Source organism: Salmo trutta, chromosome 6, assembly GCF_901001165.1.
Source record: "Salmo trutta chromosome 6, fSalTru1.1, whole genome shotgun sequence".
Lineage (NCBI taxonomy): Eukaryota > Metazoa > Chordata > Actinopteri > Salmoniformes > Salmonidae > Salmo > Salmo trutta.
This window is the reverse complement of record NC_042962.1, coordinates 7,437,777-7,449,420: the sequence shown is the minus strand read 5'-3', so window position 1 is coordinate 7,449,420 and position 11,644 is coordinate 7,437,777. Positions and strand designations below refer to the sequence as shown.

The following is an 11,644-nucleotide window of genomic DNA, read 5'->3' as shown; positions in this document are numbered from 1 at the left end:
CTCACACAGTAGACAGTGTGTTAGTCTGGATAGTCAATGGTGGCTCATTAATAAAACGTTTCTCTATGTTGAGCCGTATAGCAGTAGCCATTAGCTCTGTGACTGGGAGCAGGGTGAACATATGGTCTGGGCTTTATAGCAGTAGCCATTAGCTCTGTGACTGGGAGCAGGGTGAACATATGGTCTGGGCTGTATAGCAGTAGCCATTAGCTCTGTGACTGCTTGTCAGATGGGACATCATATGGTACCAGGATGAGGGCCAAAGCAGATAGCAGGTCCTTACGGTGACATCGGCTTTGGGGTAAACACGCACACATACACAAAGAAGCAGTCTGGACATAGTGGAGGACAGTTGGTTAAATTCCATTTCAATACCATTAACGTCCATTCAGTTGCTCATTAAATATGAAGCAGCATTTGAAGAATTGAGTGTATGTTAAATGAATCAACAATAAATCAATAAATCATTACATTCTAAAAAGGAATGGACTTTTTCTAATCAAGATTTCAACTCCAGTGCTCTCCCTGAGTTTTTTAAAATATAGACTAGAAATAGGAAGTGGACTAATAGGGCATTCTAAGGAGCGACCATTATGTACAATTTCACCAACTCAGTGAGATTGTTGTGGTTGTTTGGGTTTCTGATCGGAGGTTCTGTTCATCTATCAATCTGCACTCTTCTACTGCCTCTTCTACTGCCTCTTCTACTGCCTCTTCTACTGCCTCTTCTACTGCACTCTTCTACTGCCTCTTCTACTGCCTCTTCTACTGCCTCTTCTACTGCCTCTTCTACTGCCTCTTCTTCTGCCTCTTCTACTGCCTCTTCTACTGCCTCTTCTACTGCACTCTTCTACTGCCTCTTCTACTGCCTCTTCTACTGCACTCTTCTACTGCCTCTTCTACTGCCTCTTCTACTGCCTGCTGCTGCTTTTGCATGTTAATTTAGAGTTGGGATTTAACATGCTTTTCTCTCTCCTCTTCTTCTCCCTCCTCTGCTTTACTCTCCTCTCCTTTACTCTCCTCTCCCATACCTGCTCCCTCCCCTCCTTCCTACCTCTTCTGCCCTACCTGCTCCCTCCCCTCCTTCCTACCTCTTCTCCCCTACCTGCTCCCTCCCCTCCTCTCCCCAACCTGCTCCCTCCCCTCCTCTCCCCAACCTGCTCCCTCCCCTCCCTCCTACCTCATCTCCCCTACCTGCTCCTTCCCCTCCTCCCCCTACCTACTCTCTCCCCTCCTCTCCCCCTACCTACTCCCCCCTCTCCCCTACCTGCTCCCTCCTCTCCTCTCCCCTACCTGCTCCCTCCCCTCCTCTCCCCAACCTGCTCCCTCCCCTCCTCTCCCCAACCTGCTCCCTCCCCTCCCTCCTACCTCCTCTCCCCTACCTGCTCCTTCCCCTCCTCTCCCCTACCTGCTCACTCCCCTCCTCTCCCCTTACCTACTCCCCCCTCTCCCCTACCTGCTCCCTCCTTTCCTCTCCCCTACCTGCTCCCTCCCCTCCTCTCCCCAACCTGCTCCCTCCCCTCCCCTCCCTCCTACCTGCTCCCTCCTCTTCCCTACCTGCTCACTCCCCTCCTCTCCCCCTACCTACTCCCCCCTCTCCTTTCCTCTCCTCTCCTCTCCTCTCCTCTCCTCTCCTCTCCTCTCCCCTGCCATAGATTCATTGCTCTGTGGGCTGTCTTATGTAACTTCTGCGGGCTACTGCTTTGTTCCTCCCTCCTCTGCTCCTTTCTGGTCAGGTACCACGTCTCCTTATTCCTACTCTTTTCATTGTGGGGCTCTGACTACTTAGCATGCGTAGTGAGTCTAGTCTAGTCCCAGATCAGTTATCACTGCCTCCATCGTCTCTCCCAGCCTTCCATCTCACCTCGCTCCCTCCATCTTGCTGGAAATGTTTGTGTGTGTGTGTGTGTGTGTGTGTGTGTGTGTGTGTGTGTGTGTGTGTGTGTGTGCAGGGGGGTCAGGGGTTCTATGTGGGTATATGCATCTCTGTGGGTATATGTGTGTTTGTGTACATGCCTGCGTGCATATTTGTTACACTCTGTATGTGTGTGTGCAATCATAGTGTTTATTCATATGTGTGTGTTAGCATCAAGATGTTGACATGTGACAAGACAATGAGGCGAGCCAAATAGACTGACCGTAACTGGGTCATCATATCACACCCCAGTGACCCTGACAGACAGCTTTGCAGACCAATCAAATCAGCCTATTTAAGCTGTCAGGCCAGTGAAGCATTTTTCCACAACAGCAGTAGTATTACAGGCCAAACCTGCCATGTACCGAGCAAAGCTAACCAGCTCCAGCTCCATATCCGTCTTTTTCCTTTGTTATCTTACTGTGTGCATGACTGCAGCTCACAGACAGGCAGGCAGACAGGTATTTCAGTCAAGGTATTTCACATCAGCGGCAGACAGAGGTTGTCTGGCACGCTCTCTCACACATGCCAACTTTGTCTCAGAGCATTTCGTTATATTTTCTACGTAGATCCGAGACGCTCCAATTAGTATGCTATGTTACATTTCGTATGGTATGTATTCATTTGTGGATGTCCATCATCCATTTCGTATGATATGTTACAAATTACAATTTGTATCATACAGTATGTTATGAATTTGCAAAAATAACAATATGTTACGAATTTGAAAACATATGATGTTATGAATTCCAATTTGTTGTGGCTAACGTTGGCTAGGTGGCTAATTCTAATGTTAGCTCGCTGGCTAACTTTAGCTAGGGATTAGGGTTAAGGTTAGGGTTAAGATAAGGAGTTAGGTTAAAGGGTTAAGGTTAGGGTTAGGGGAAGGGTTAGCTCACATGCTAATTACTGTAGTTGCAAAGTAGCAAAACATTAGTAAGTAGTTAAAATGTTGCTATTTAGCTCAAACTGTAAAGTTGTTTATGATGAGATTCGAACACGCAACCTTTGGGTCGCGTTATAGTCTGTGTAGCCTACAAACTTACACAAAACTGTTCTAACTACTGCATTCCCTGTCTTAGTAATCATAAGCACAATTTAACGCTATTTTTTTAGGAGGTGAGTATGCTGCATGCAGCTATTTACGTTTTACACAAATACACTACATCACCAAAAGTATGTGGAAACCTGCTCATCGAACTTCTCATCCCAAAATCATGGGCATCAATATGGGGTTGGTCCCCCCTTTGCTGCTATAACAGCCTCCATTCTTCTGGAAAGGCTTTCCACTAGATGTTGGAACATTGCTGCAGGGACTTGCTTCCATTCAGCATTAGTGATGTCGGGCACTGATGTTGGGTGATTAAGCTTGGCTTCCAGTCGGCGTTCCGATTCATCCCAAAGTTGTTCAGTGGGGTTGAGTCCAGGGTTCTGTGCAGGCCAGTCAAGTTCTACCGCACCGATCTCAACAAACCCTTTCTGTATGGACCTAACTTTGTACATGTTGAAAAAGGAAAGGACCTGCCTCAAACTGTTGCCACAAAGTTGGAAGCACAGAATTATCAACAATGTCATTGTATGCTGTAGCGTTAAGATTTCCCTTCACTGGAACCATTATTCCTCCTCCACCAAACTTTACAGTTGGCACTATGCTTTCGGGCGGTTAGCGTTCTCCTGGCATCTACCAAACCCAGATTTATCCCTCAGACTGCCAGATAATGAAAAGTAATTAATCACTCCAGAGAATGCTTCTCCAGAATCCAATGGTGGCGAGCTTTACACCACACCAGCCGATGCTTGGCATTGTACATGGTGATGTTAGGTTTGTGTGAGGCTGCTCAGCCATGTAAACCCATTTCATGAAGCTCCCGACGAACAGTTATTGTGCTGACGTTGCTTCCAGAGGCAGTTTGGGACTTGGTAATAAGTGTTGCAACCGAGGAGAGATTATTTTTACTTGTTACACGCTTCAGCACTCGGCGGTCCCGTTCTGTGATCTTGTGTGGCCTATGACTTCGCGGCTTAGCCATTGTTGCTCCTAGACATTTCCACTTCACAATAACATCACTTACAGTTGACTGGGGCAGGTCTAGCAGGGCAGAAATTTGACGAACTGACTTGTTGGAAAGGTGGCATCCTATGACAGTGCCACATTGAAAGTCACTGAGTTCTTCAGTAAAGCCATTCTACTGCCAATGTTTGTTTTGGAGATTGCATGGCTGTGTGCTCGATTTTATACACCTGTCAGCAACGGGTGTGGCTGAAATAGCCGAATCCACTAATTTGAAGGGGTGTCCATATACTTTTGGATATATAGTCTACATCAGTGGCGTTCGGTGCCTTTTAAGATGAGGGACATGTCCTTATTTCTATTACAGCATATTGGATGACAGTCATTCATATTCCATTCACCCAGTTCAATGTAACATTGATAGGTTAAGACTACTACATGATACTACAATTATCCCTATACCCATCATGAGGTTACTACAACCTAGCGTATGAATGAAAGTTTACAGCGTAGATGCACACATGTTGAGAGTAAAATTTGAGGTGACAGACAGTGACACATTCAAAACCGCCTTGCAAACTCTTGCATGCATCTAGCTGATCTAGGGTGTAATCATTAGTCTAACTGTTGCAAATTAGAGTTTCTATTGGACAAATCCAGGTATGTTTATCCCTGTTTAGTTCCGTTTGCTTATGTTTAAGAAAAGTTTTACAACAGAATCGGCGGAATGAATACACCCCTGATCACACGTAAACACAGATCACTTTCATAGCAGCCACGTTGTATTCCTTCTCGCATCTATGCGCTCTCCTCCTCTCACCTCTTCCCTTCACTTGTGGAAATTCCACAAATAAACTTTTAATGAGGCACACCTGTTAATTGAAATGCATTCCAGTTGACTACCTCATGAAACTAGTTGAGAGAATGCCAAGAGTGTGCAAAGATGTCATCAAGGCAAAAGGTGGCTACTTTGAAGAATCTAAAATATATTTAGATTTAAAACTTTTTTGGTTACTACATGATTCCATGTGTTATTTCATAGTTTTGATGTCTTCACTATTATTCTACAATGTAGAAAATAGTACAAATAAAGAAAAACCCTTGAATGAGTCGGTGTGTCCAGACTTCAGGCTGCAGGTGTTTTTTTCCAGCTGTTCAGAAATATGAGGCAGAGACATCATAAGGGGTTCAGAAGAGAGGAGTAAAGATCGAAACATGAAGGGAGGGCGAGAGTGAGCAGCATCTCTGTTAGAATAAAGAATGGTGTGCTTAAATTAACACACACGCAGAACGGGATCTGGATCCTTGGCTTGAAGGAAGAGGTTTCTGGAGGGGCGGATTTTTTTTATAGTCTATAATCTGTTAAAGATAAAGTAGTCTTTGGTCTGTTAAAGATAACATAGTCTTTGGTCTGTTAAAGATAACATAGTCTATGGTCTGTTAAAGATAACATAGTCTTTGGTCTGTTAAAGATAACATAGTCTTTGGTCTGTTAAAGATAACATCGTCTGTGGTCTGTTAAAGATAACATAGTCTATGGTCTGTTAAAGATTCTATGGTCTGTTAAAGATAACATAGTCTTTGGTCTGTTAAAGATAACATCGTCTGTGGTCTGTTAAAGATAACATAGTCTATGGTCTGTTAAAGATTCTATGGTCTGTTAAAGATAACATAGTCTTTGGTCTGTTAAAGATAACATAGTCTTTGGTCTGTTAAAGATAACATAGTCTTTGGTCTGTTAAAGATAACATAGTCTTTGGTCTGTTAAAGATAACATAGTCTTTGGTCTGTTAAACATAACATAGTCTTTGGTCTGTTAAAGATAACATAGTCTATGGTCTGTTAAAGATTCTATGGTCTGTTAAAGATAACATAGTCTATGGTCTGTTAAAGATAACATAGTCTTTGGTCTGTTAAAGATAACAGTCTTTGGTCTGTTAAAGATTCTATGGTCTGTTAAAGATAACAGTCTTTGGTCTGTTAAAGATTCTATGGTCTGTTAAAGATAACATAGTCTTTGGTCTGTTAAAGATAACATAGTCTGTGGTCTGTTAAAGATAACATAGTCTTTGGTCTGTTAAAGATAACATAGTCTTTGGTCTGTTAAACATAACATAGTCTTTGGTCTGTTAAAGATAACATAGTCTATGGTCTGTTAAAGATTCTATGGTCTGTTAAAGATAACATAGTCTATGGTCTGTTAAAGATAACATAGTCTTTGGTCTGTTAAAGATAACAGTCTTTGGTCTGTTAAAGATTCTATTGTCTGTTAAAGATAACATAGTCTTTGGTCTGTTAAAGATAACATAGTCTTTGGTCTGTTAAAGATAACATAGTCTGTGGTCTGTTAAAGATAACATAGTCTTTGGTCTGTTAAAGATAACATAGTCTTTGGTCTGTTAAAGATAACCTAGTCTTTGGTCTGTTAAAGATAACCTAGTCTTTGGTCTGTTAAAGATAACCTAGTCTTTGGTCTGTTAAAGATAACCTAGTCTTTGGTCTGTTAAAGATAACCTGGTCTGTGGTCTGTTAAAGATAACCTAGTCTTTGGTCTGTTAAAGATAACCTAGTCTGTGGTCTGTTGAAGATAACATAGTCTTTGGTCTGTTGAAGATAACATAGTCTTTGGTCTGTTAAAGATAACATAGTCTTTGGTCTGTTAAAGATAACATAGTCTTTGGTCTGTTAAAGATAACATAGTCTATGGTCTGTTAAAGATTCTATGGTCTGTTAAAGATAACATAGTCTATGGTCTGTTAAAGATAACATAGTCTTTGGTCTGTTAAAGATAACAGTCTTTGGTCTGTTAAAGATTCTATGGTCTGTTAAAGATAACATAGTCTTTGGTCTGTTAAAGATAACATAGTCTGTGGTCTGTTAAAGATAACATGGTCTGTTAAAGATAACATAGTCTTTGGTCTGTTAAAGATAACATAGTCTTTGGTCTGTTAAAGATAACCTAGTCTGTGGTCTGTTAAAGATAACATAGTCTATGGTCTGTTAAAGATTCTATGGTCTGTTAAAGATAACATAGTCTATGGTCTGTTAAAGATTCTATGGTCTGTTAAAGATAACATAGTCTATGGTCTGTTAAAGATAACATAGTCTTTGGTCTGTTAAAGATAACAGTCTTTGGTCTGTTAAAGATTCTATGGTCTGTTAAAGATAACATAGTCTTTGGTCTGTTAAAGATAACATAGTCTGTGGTCTGTTAAAGATAACATGGTCTGTTAAAGATAACATAGTCTTTGGTCTGTTAAAGATAACCTAGTCTGTGGTCTGTTAAAGATAACATAGTCTATGGTCTGTTAAAGATTCTATGGTCTGTTAAAGATAACATAGTCTTTGGTCTGTTAAAGATAACATAGTCTTTGGTCTGTTAAAGATAACATAGTCTTTGGTCTGTTAAAGATAACATAGTCTTTGGTCTGTTAAAGATAACATAGTCTTTGGTCTGTTAAACATAACATAGTCTTTGGTCTGTTAAAGATAACATAGTCTATGGTCTGTTAAAGATTCTATGGTCTGTTAAAGATAACATAGTCTATGGTCTGTTAAAGATAACATAGTCTTTGGTCTGTTAAAGATAACAGTCTTTGGTCTGTTAAAGATTCTATGGTCTGTTAAAGATAACATAGTCTTTGGTCTGTTAAAGATAACATAGTCTGTGGTCTGTTAAAGATAACATAGTCTGTGGTCTGTTAAAGATAACATAGTCTGTGGTCTGTTTAAGATAACATAGTCTTTGGTCTGTTAAAGATAACATAGTCTTTGGTCTGTTAAAGATAACATAGTCTATGGTCTGTTAAAGATAACATAGTCTTTGGTCTGTTAAAGATAACATAGTCTGTGGTCTGTTAAAGATAACATAGTCTTTGGTCTGTTAAAGATAACAGTCTTTGGTCTGTTAAAGATTCTATTGTCTGTTAAAGATAACATAGTCTTTGGTCTGTTAAAGATAACATAGTCTGTGGTCTGTTAAAGATAACATAGTCTGTGGTCTGTTAAAGATAACATAGTCTTTGGTCTGTTAAAGATAACATAGTCTTTGGTCTGTTAAAGATAACCTAGTCTTTGGTCTGTTAAAGATAACCTAGTCTTTGGTCTGTTAAAGATAACCTAGTCTTTGGTCTGTTAAAGATAACCTAGTCTTTGGTCTGTTAAAGATAACCTAGTCTGTGGTCTGTTAAAGATAACCTAGTCTTTGGTCTGTTAAAGATAACCTAGTCTGTGGTCTGTTGAAGATAACATAGTCTTTGGTCTGTTAAAGATAACATAGTCTTTGGTCTGTTAAAGATAACATAGTCTTTGGTCTGTTAAAGATAACATAGTCTGTGGTCTGTTAAAGATAGCATAGTCTGTGGTCTGTAGAAGATAATTGATCATCCAATAAGATACAGTCTATGGTCTGTTGAAGATAACAGTCTATGGTCAGTTTAAGATGGCATAGCATCCAAGAAGAGACAGATTGAAGGAACCTTCAAATGTTCCTCCTTTCAAATGGTCTAGTTTATAATTAAACCAGCCACCCGTATGAGTATGGATTATGCTGTTGACACAATCCAGGCCACAATCAAAACAGACACTTCATTTGGACGGCATGTGCCCCGGCTTTGAACAAATCATTCCTTTAAATGGGGCTTGGATGAGAGAGAAAAGAGGGTGATGTGATTATGCATGCCTCAACATCTCCCTCAGACTGTCTGGAGTGAAAGAGAGGATAACATCCATGTGTGTGAGAGAAAGGGAGACAGACAGAGAGAGAAATAGAGAGCGAGAAAGAGAGGGAGAGCGAGAGAGGAGTAGAGAGAGAGAAATAGACAGAGCGAGAGAGAGGGAGAGCGAGACAGGGGTAGAGAGAGAGAAATAGACAGAGAGAGAGACAGAAAGGGGAGAGAGAAAGATGGGTGGAGAGACGGAGAGGAAGGGGAGAGAGAAAGATGGGTGGAGAGAGAAAGAGAAGGGAGAGAGAGAGAGAAAGAAAGGGAGAGAGAGAAGGGTGAATAAAGACATTTCAAATGTCATGTTATGGACAAAAGGGAAAATAAATAAACATTAAATGTTGGTTGTATTTACAATGGTGTTTGTTCTTCACTGGTTGCCCTTTTCTTGAGGCAACAGGTCACAAATCTTGCTGCTGTGATGGCACACTGTGGTATTTCACCCAGTAGATATGGGAGTGTATGGGTCTGTATAATCTGAGGGAAATATGTCTCTCTAATATGGTCATACATTTGGCAGGAGGTTAGAAGGTTCAGCTCAGTTTCCACCTCATTTTGTGGGGAGTGAGCACATAGCCGGTCTTCTCTTGAGCGCCAGGTCTGCCTATGGTGGCCTTTCTCAATAGCAAAGCTATGCTCACTGAGTCTGTACATAGTCAAAGCTTTCCTTAAGTTTGGGTCTGTCACAGTGGTCAGGTATTCTGCCACTGTGTACTCTCTGTTTAGGGCCAAATATAATTCTAGTTTGCTCTGTTTTTTTGTTAATTCTTTCCAATGTGTCAAGTAATTATCTTTTTGTTTTCTCATGATTTGGTTAGGTCTAATTGTGTTGCTGTCCTGAGGCTCTGTGGGGTCTGTTTGTGTTTGTGAACAGAGCCCCAGGACCAGCTTGCTTAGGGGACTCTTCTCCAGGTTCATCTCTCTGTAGGTGATGGCTTTGTTATGGAAGGTTTGGGAATCGCTTCCTTTTAGGTGGTTGTAGAATTGAACGGCTCTTTTCTGGATTTTGATAATTAGCGGGTATCGGCCTAATTCTGCTCTGCATGCATTATTTGGTCTCTTATTTGCATACAGTCATTATTTGCATACAGTCTCAATTTGGTGTTTGTCACATTTTGCAAATACTTGGTTGGTGAGCGGACCCCAGACCTCACAACCATAAAGGGCAATGGGTTCTATAACTGATTCAAGTATTTTTAGCCAGATCCCAATTGGTATGTCGAATTTTATGTTCCTTTGAAGGCATAGAAGGCCCTTCTTGCCTTGTCTCTCAGATCGTTCACAACTTTGTGGAAGTTACCTGTGGTGCTGATGTTTAGGCCAAGGTATGTATCGTTTTTTGTGTGCTTTAGGACAACGGTGTCTAGATGGAATTTGTATTCGTGGTCCTGGCACCTGGACCTTTTTTGGAACACTGTTATTTTTGTTTTACTGAGACTTACTGTCAGGGCCCAGGTCTGACAGAATCTGTGCAGAAGATCAAGGTGCTGCTGCAGGCCCTCCTTGGTTGGTGACAGAAGCACCAGATCATCAGCAAACAGTAGACATTTGACTTCAGATTCTAGTTGGGTGAGTCCGGGTGATGCAGACTTCTAGTGCCCTTTCCAATTCTCTCTCTCTTTTTGCCCCCCCCTCTCCACAGTGTTCACCCCTAAGGTGATAGGTGTGGCGAAAGCCCGCTATGACTTCAGCTCCAGGGACACCAGAGAGCTGTCTCTACAGGAGGGAGACGTAGTGAAGATCTATACCAAGTCAGGAGCCAATGGCTGGTGGAGGGGAGAGGTCAACGGCAGGGTGAGTGCCCCCCCGCCCCCCAGACGCCAATCAGTTTCTTCAGTCAATCACCTGTCTGTTATATTCCTGTTGAGTCAGGGAGAGAGACTCACATACAAAACAACACACAAACGTACAGTAACACCTGATTCTCTTTACAGTGGGATAGATGGGGTGGTGTTATCTAGTAACGCCTGATTCTCTTTACAGGGGGATAGATGGGGTGGTGTTATCTAGTAACGCCTGATTCTCTTTACAGGGGGATAGTACAGGTTATCTGGTTAACATGCTAACAGTCAGGTGGATGAATGCTCACCTGATGCAAGCATCTGTAACAACAGTCCACACAAACCCACACACCCATTACCCCCATACACACTACTCCCCCTTTCATTTCTCATTGCCTTTCTTATTTTTTTCCGCAGGTGGGCTGGTTTCCATCTACCTATGTGGAGGAAGGAGAGGAGTGAGTCATGGAGAAAAACACAATGAAATGAAAGAAAAGGAAAATACAGAGAGACTGAGAGACCGACAGAGTGAACCGGTTGGCTGTTAGGCCTGAACTGGACATTCTATGGTTTATCTGACTGCTAGCTGAGAACTTGACATTCTATGGTTGACCCTCCTATTGGCTGTTGCCTCAATAACGACCCAGAATCCTCCTGGGAGAATAGAGGGTTCCTAGATGGAATAGTGACTGGTTCTCTCTGGTCTGCCTCTTCAACAGACTAGTGACTGGTTCTCTATGGTCTGCCACATCAACAGACTAGCAGCTTGGCTGTCAGCATGGGAAGGACCTTTGCCAGAACGCAGATCCCTACTTCCCTCCATCCCTCTCTCCCTCACTTCCACCTCTCTCCCCTAACTCAGCTACTGCAGGTTGTCTCTTAAATGCCGCCCATCCATCCATCCATCCGCACCACTCAGGATACAGCTAAGACTGTCTAAAGGGAAAGAGAAAAGAGAGAGCGAAAGAAGAGACTGAGAGAGGAGGGATTTGCCACACCGCAGGGCTTCGTCTGTCCTGACCTTGCCTGTGTTGCTCTGTTCCACTTACCTTGGTGATTATTGATGACTTGATGCAGCGGCATCCCCATTCACTCACACACACACACACACACACACACACGGCTGGAAACGCTGTCATGAAACACCTCCCAAACCCATCCCCACAGATTACAATAACTGAACACAACACACACACACCCACATTCTCCCCTACAA

At 42.2% G+C, this 11,644-nt stretch overlaps 1 protein-coding gene across 1 annotated transcript in view; it reads left to right on the top strand.

Moving 5' to 3' along the window:
* The window catches only part of LOC115195356 (guanine nucleotide exchange factor VAV3), a 156,882-nt gene extending 145,513 nt beyond the window's left edge, over positions 1 to 11,369 (top strand). Inside the window, exons 26-27 of the mRNA XM_029755143.1 lie at positions 10,290 to 10,441; positions 10,846 to 11,369. Coding sequence (XP_029611003.1) covers positions 10,290 to 10,441; positions 10,846 to 10,890 — 197 coding nt within the window. The 3' untranslated portion in view covers positions 10,891 to 11,369. The remainder of the gene's footprint in view (positions 1 to 10,289; positions 10,442 to 10,845) is intronic.
* The last annotated feature ends 275 nt before the right edge of the window (positions 11,370 to 11,644 follow it).